Raw genomic sequence first — 7,658 nt, forward strand, 5'->3', positions numbered from 1 at the left:
TTTTTTTTTTTTTTTTTTTTAACGTAAAAAAAAAATTCGCAACTCCACCCAATATTGTACTCCATACTCACATAGATTGATTCTAAAGTGTTACGGAATATCTCTTTTATGAGTAAGTAGTAATATATCGGGAGGAATTAAGAATTTTTCGATAGGGTTAGAGAAGCTTCCATGCTTTGCCTCCTTTCAAGCTAAATTTCTTGAGTCTTCCAAAAAACATGACAATAATTAGAATCAATTTCCCTTGATCACTAAAACTCCCAGCAAATCCATACGTTTTGTTTACACAATTTGGATCAGCTTTCAATTGCTTACTACAGCTGTACCCTGTTGAGAACCCAACATTTCCATACGCACTGCCAATTATTGAAATAAACAAACTTCATTATTGACCTAGAATTTTATTTCTCATAATTAGAAGTAATCAGAATGGGATGAAACAATAATTCTGAGGGGTTGAGACAATGTGTAATTTTACTTATTTAGCGAGCAATTGTTATGTTCCGTGATATTATAGATGTTAAATTTGTGTTATATATATATTCTAAATGATACTTTAATTTTGATAAAACGTACCTAATAACTTCAAATGTGATGTTGAAAACGTTGAAATTGAGTGGATCATCAATCATCTTTTGCCTCTCGGTAATACAAATGATGATGATGAATATGGCAAGGTAGCTGAGTTGAGAGAATATAATGTTCTTCAAAATCTTTCTATTCTTCTTTTCTTCTTTACATAGTATTTGAGCAAAATTTCCTTCCTCATCTTTCTTTGGCAGAAATGAAGTATAAGGGGGAAGATACCTGCATGGTAATACGTACATATGCATGCAATGATGCAAATGTTAATAAAAACACATAGAATAATCTGTTCTAATTTATGGGTGAAAACGCACATAAAATATTTCCATCACTAACTAAAATCCCTCACAATGTGTACAAAGTCATTCGAAATAAAACTAGTTAGTACCGCACCAAGATAAACATTGATAAGATACACCCGGTTGTATAATAATCGGTTCTAAATTAGTTGATCAGCTATTATCTTCATATATTGATTGGAATGTTGTAAATATTTTAATTTCTGGTATAAAATTAATTCAAGGAATAGGAATATCCGAACTAGTAGAAAGTGAGAAAGAAAGGTTGAGGATGGAGGAGTTTGAGGCTTATACTAGTAAAAAACAAAAGCACGCCCGGCCTACAAAAAGACAAGTTTATACCGATATACTTTTTCAAAGAGGCGGACACCTTAGGAAAACGCCTTTAGCAGTCGTTTAATTAAGGTGTTCCTCTTAATAGACAACTCTATTAGGAGGTTATGTGCCTCTCTTTAATAGAAAAATGATAACCCTACCAAATTTTGCATGAGCTACACATGTCAGACTCTTAGGACGAAGGGGGCAGAGGGAGGATAGAGAATCCTCACTCTACCCCTAAGAACCGCAACTGGCAGGGATCGAACCCATAATCTTAAGATTTTAAAGTGAAATCCTCATCAACTACTTACATACACCAAGTGCTTGATGGTTGTTTGTCTTAATTTGGGATTAGACACTAAGACACACTCATATTTAATTAGTAATGATGGCTTTATAATAGGAGATTATTATATGATTCGGTTGACCATTACTTATTAGAATAAAGAACTTAAGACGTAACCTAGGCAGATAATTTATGGTATAACGAGTCAACGACTATGTTTAGAGTACGATCGTTTATTACCTAGGACGAAGACAATCATTATTCAATAGAGACAAAATTTGTGCTTAAATAATGTTTTATATTAAACATTATTACATCCTCTTAAGATTATTAAATTAGTCTTCCAAATCATGTCCCATCAGAGATTGTTTCGTATGTATTATTGGATAATCTACCCCTATATTAATCTAATGCACCTTCCTTCGATAGGTTAAAAATTTCTATAAAAATAAATAAATAAATAAATAAAGTCTTTAATTTCATCATAATATATACGGTAATGATATATGTGAGCCCTTAAAAATACAAATAAGCATCTGATAGTATAATTATACATATACCGACGTATATAGTCTTGTTTTAGAATATAATATAATTATATAAATGAATAAGAGTCTAGCACAATCAATCTTCAACTAACATCCTCAAATAAAGACCACTAATATTTAACCTACCTCTTATTACTGGTTTTAATATTGACTAAAAGCATTTCATTACTTAATTTTCAATATTCCTTGACAAGGGACAAACAACTAGCCTTATGTCATATTTTGGAATGAATTTTTAAAGTCCAATTAATAATTAAGAATGTACTGGGGAGATGTACATGGCTTGAATAGAGTAACTATATTATTACGTTGTTTAAGGTGCTAGTGTGCTACTCACTTAATTAACAAGCTTTTTTTTTTTTTTTTTTTTTGTTGTTTAGAGAGCCTTAAGGGCAGGCGATGAGAATCGATCCAAGATCTCTTGAAATCAGGAGGGGAGCTCTAACCACTTGAGCTATCCCTCACTCTCTTCAATTAACAAGCTTTTTAGCTCATAATCTTTAGATTTGGAGTTCGAATCTTGCCAAATGAAAACGTTTGAGGTGGGAATTCTCTTAGTTTCTCCCTATCCTTAGTGTTCTAACAAGTGTTTGACCAATAAATAATGGATCGAACCAAATAAACTGTGTATGTTGAAGATATAGTTATTTAAATACTCGCGGTGTAAACTCACGTGGTTAGAATAATGAGAGAGGGTAAAAAAGAGAATGTTTGTTGCTATTAATGAAATAAGGATAATAACTTCTTTTTTTTTAAAAAAAGAACACAACTAAACTAATGCATGGTAAGAAGCTAATTAGCTAAGGTAATTAAAAAAGAACAAATGGTTGTTCCTACATCTTCAAGTCTTCAACTCACTTAGCTTACGATAAACTCCTGAATTAAAATTTTCCTAATCACAGTATTATATATACCATATCTATAAAATTACTCACTTTCGATCCTAAATAATGAACTAAATTAAATCCCACACTAAGCCATGTACCTAAACGTACAACAATAATATACATGCACATGCATCATAGCAACCAACATGTTATCAATAATATACTTCTTATTGTATACTAAGAACAATAATCAATAAAAATAAAGAATATATATATATATATATATATATATATATATATATATATATATATATATATATATATATATATATATATATATATATATATATATATATATATATATATATATATATATATAATAGAGAGGAAGAACACTAACATCATAACGACGAACAACACCAGAATTGCTGGGGCAATTTTCGATAGATCAACAATGCTTTCACCTGTATGCCTTGAATTTATACACACGAATAAAATTCCCACTAATTTTTGATAAATATTAAGGCCATTTAATCCTTTAAAACCCCATTCCATAGCACAAAATAATATAAATTGCACGCATATAAATCCCAAAACTGTTACTACTAAAAGTTTACAGTGCTTGCTAGGAAGCAAGTGATGGAATCCGATATCTTTTGAATTTCTCATCAAATACTTGGCCTCGTCTTTTTTACCAATCTTGCTTAAAACCCAAATCAAAAATCGAAGAAAAGATGGGAATAGAGTGTTTCCAAGGAGAATTTGAGGGATTAGTATCAATAAAAGACCGGAATTTTGGCTAAAAACTTGCATGTTTTCATTTGTAGGAATGAATCCACAACTAGCAAAAGTTGAGACTATAGTAAAAATTGAAAAGGTAAATTTTTTAAGGTCTTTTTTCTCAAGAACATTTTTAGCACTTGAAATAACATTGACGTAAATAAGTACCATAGAAATTCCTAGGACATGAACTAAGAGTAAATAAGCCAAAACTATGAAACCTAAAACCCTAACTGACTTGGATTTTATGAGAAAATCTATTTCTGATTTTGTTTTCTCCATAGTTGAAGTTTCTTGAGGTAATGATGGTTGTACAATGACTCCTAACTCAAAGCTTTCGGGTGGGAGTGGAAGGCTAGCCACCGAATTGACTCTACTTCTTACATGAGAGGGTGTATATTTGAGTTTGGAGGCCGAAAAATGGAGACCAACCATGGAGGTAAATACTTCACCTCCTATGAACATTAAAATCGTAATAACAATCAGTTGTGAATTCGTAAATACCTCCATTTCCATTGTAGACATACTAGAAACCGTTATGGCTGATACTGAGGTGAAGAACATATCTAGATCTTCTGTCGTGTTAGGGTTGGTTGTTTTGGAGGTAAGACTTTTTAAAACCAAGAACCCAAAACTTGATGCAATAATGAAGTAACTTACCTCAATAAAAAAATGGGTAACATGAGAGATAATAAAATCATGGATTCTTGAGGATATCCAATATATGGATGTAATTAGATAGACAAAACCTAGGTATGGAAAACTATAAAAATGTTTAAATTTTTCCACTAGAAAGTTAAATCTCAACATCTTTTAGATATTGATTTAGTAAGAGGATTTTGGTTTTGGAAGAAAATGTATTTTTTGTAAATCTTGGACATTTAGTGGCCTTTTTATAAAGGACAACTTCCTAGGTACGAATATCTCATTATACAAGCATTATGCCATTATTGTTATTATTTTTTTTCCATCATGATGTATGAAGTCCTATCCTAGATTTGTATATAAGAATTATACTCTATCGGTCTATCCATTCTCCTAATTAATATTCCAACATGTTGAATTTTACGCTTTTCAACACACAAATTTAACCATTGATGTATTTAATTTTCGTGATGCATAGCTTATAATAAGAAGTTGATAAATTAAAAGTATAAATCGAGACAAATACTACAAGATTCAATAATAAGTCTATCTTTTTCATTAAATAACAAATTGATAGAGAATATCCATAGAATATTCTCATCCTAGGTTTAGGATATATTTTGTATAAGATTATCTTTGATATCTATACATATCTTATAGCTACCTAATATGATTAGGTTACTCATTGTAACCCTATAAATATTGATCAATGGAAATCACTCTAATCAAGGAGTTTATATTATCTGACATGGTATCACAGCTTAGGTTAGATCTTGGGATTGTTTATATCTAAAATTTTCTCTTCCCTTCCGGTGGGTTAGAAAATTAAACCCACCAGCGGGATTCACAAACAATTACATAAAACACACTTTTTTTTTGCTTCCGCGTTTTAATTATGGAGTACGATGGTTGACCATCATCAGCAACCCCTATCATCAGCAACCCCTCTTGTGCTCCAACTAATTCCCACCACACATAGGAGCTTTGTGCACCACCTCTACCTCTTGGTTCTCCACCTAATACGCCACCTAGCTCACTCATAGTCTTCCTTCTTTAGCCTAATCTGTGAGTGAAATGCAATCTTGCATAGCGTATCCGATGACTGATAATAGTCTTGGATGAGCCAGACCCACGAGACGAACCACCCTTTTGTTTGTCTTTTTTTTTTCTCAATGTCGTTGTTGGCCTCCACCACCTTAGTTACATTGTAGTCTTGCTCCTGACCCCTTCTACTTGGCAGGAGCCTTGTTCAACTACACTACAATAACTTAAAGGGAGTGTTGGATTTTTGGCACTAACAACACTTATATTTTTTACCTTTTCAATTTATTGTTAATTTTAATTATCACAAGTACATGCGGTGGAATTTGTTATTCTCTAAGTCCAACCGCTACTTAGCTTGTTTTAATTTGGTGGAATTTATCTTGTTGTGTAGGTCAATTTTTTTTTAGAGGGAAACACTTACTAGTGGTTAAGTGGTGTGGGATTTATGCTATCTTATTTGTTTTTTCTTCAACTGTGATTTCCCGTAGTAGTGTAGTGTCTTCTTCCCGATGATGGTTTGATCCCTTAGCTTCTTCTCTGGATCTGCAACTTAGCCCAAGTCTGTGTGCGGCTCTTCTCCTTCTCCTCCGGCCTAGTAGTGCTTATCTCTACTCTACGTAGGTCGTGGTTGTTGCTTCTAATCGTCATCACCGGCATATGTCTACTACTTCTCTTTTGATCATGGGTTACCATACTATCCTTACCGCTCGATGCGTGATTCAGATCTAGTCTGAGCATCCGATTTTCTCCCGCTCCGACTACGGGGGTGTGATAGAATCCATAGAATATTCTCATCCTAGGTCTAGGATATATTTTGTATAAGATTATCTTTGATATCTATACATATCTTATAGTTACCTAAATATTGATCAATGGAAATTACTCTAATCAAGTGAACCCCCTACACCCAGTCAAACGTAATTCGTGAAGGTCGAATTTGGGTTCTTCTCAACAATTTGATTATATTAGATAGATTGAAATTTTAGTTGAATTTCTAGTTTCAATCATTTAATCAATAATTCCTTACTCCATCTCTTCTAGAATTTTATGGTTAATGATTATTTTATTGCTCAAATGATACCTAAAGATTTTTAAATGTATATATATGTTGCCCTAATTTTTGGGGAATTAGCCAATGATTTTTTTTCTAATTAATTTGTTAATTATTAGCCGAATTAAACAACCAAAAGGACAAAAAAAATGTAAAAGAAAAAAAAGTGGCTAAATTAGTTCAAGGCAGGGCATATGCACATTCACATACCGTGTTCAATTCGTGTATAGAGGTGGATAGGAACATGGGATTTGAAGTCAAGCAATTATTTATTAATTTATACTTCAATTATTTTCATTTTTATAAAATTTAGTATGGGATAATTTAACGTGGATAGGTTGATATATTTTTTCAAATATAATTTGTGGATTGATTGAGCAATCATAAATTTTATTATATGCTTTGATTTTAAGCCTAAGTTGAAGATTCTCCGGACATGCAAGTACAATTTCATTTTTTAGGTGGATTAATATTTAGGGAAAAAAAAAGGAGGGGTAGGGCGAATTTTTGTAATAATTATGTTAGTGTTTGAAAAATTTATGACCATATTTAGCAATTCACATATTTTAGTGGGTTGTTTTTTTCATAAGAATGAGTCTCTTAGGGCTTGTTTGGCATCATTTTTGGTTTTCAGTTTTCTGTTTTTTTGAAAACCAAAAACCAAAAACAGGAAACAAGAAAAAGGTGTTTCCACTTTTCTGTTGTCAGTTTTCAAAATTATCATGATTTTAATAAGTCCATATATTTTTTGAGTCATTATGTGACATATATAATACACTTTTAAAAAACAAAAAACCAAAAAACAGAAAACCACAGCGATGCCAAACGAACCCTTAGTTGTTCGTGGTTGTTTGATTTGTTTGTTATGATGTACTCCGCATTTGACTAATGACTTAAGGATCGATTTTTTTATCTAATAATTGAAGAAAAATAGATTAATGAAGTATTTGTCAAATTAATTGCCGAATATTGGTGATTTAGCCAATGATCTACTCCGTATTAAATGTATGTGGTTGTTGTAGGTTACAATGTATTTGTTTGACAACTTTAGAATTGTTTTTTTTTTTTTTAAATCCAATATTATTAAAAGAAAAAGAGTATGATTAAGTTGATTATCAAGATTCAAATTGTGAAAATAGTCAATTTTTCCCTTTAGATTTATGATAAAGGAATTGTGTAGCAGGAAAAAAAAAGTACTTATGTATTTATTTTTCTTAAAAAATTAAAACAGATCGATTTTGAAAAAAAGCATCCAAACAAATGTTCACAAGATGT

At 31.5% G+C, this 7,658-nt stretch overlaps 1 protein-coding gene across 1 annotated transcript; it reads right to left on the reverse strand.

Annotated features, from left to right (window-relative positions):
• Window positions 1–37: 37 nt before the first annotated feature.
• LOC145634184 (sodium transporter HKT1-like) lies at window positions 38–4,453 on the reverse strand. The gene is made up of 3 exons (XM_081685600.1): window positions 3,264–4,453; window positions 577–807; window positions 38–356 (listed from the first exon to the last, which is right to left on the reverse strand). The coding sequence occupies exons 1-3, from the start codon at window positions 4,451–4,453 to the stop codon at window positions 158–160; spliced, it is 1,620 nt and encodes a 539-aa protein (XP_081541726.1). The 3' UTR covers window positions 38–157.
• Between the last annotated feature and the right edge of the window lie 3,205 nt (window positions 4,454–7,658).

Source organism: Chenopodium album, chromosome 6, assembly GCF_948465745.1.
Source record: "Chenopodium album chromosome 6, dcCheAlbu1.1, whole genome shotgun sequence".
NCBI classification, from domain to species: domain Eukaryota; kingdom Viridiplantae; phylum Streptophyta; class Magnoliopsida; order Caryophyllales; family Amaranthaceae; genus Chenopodium; species Chenopodium album.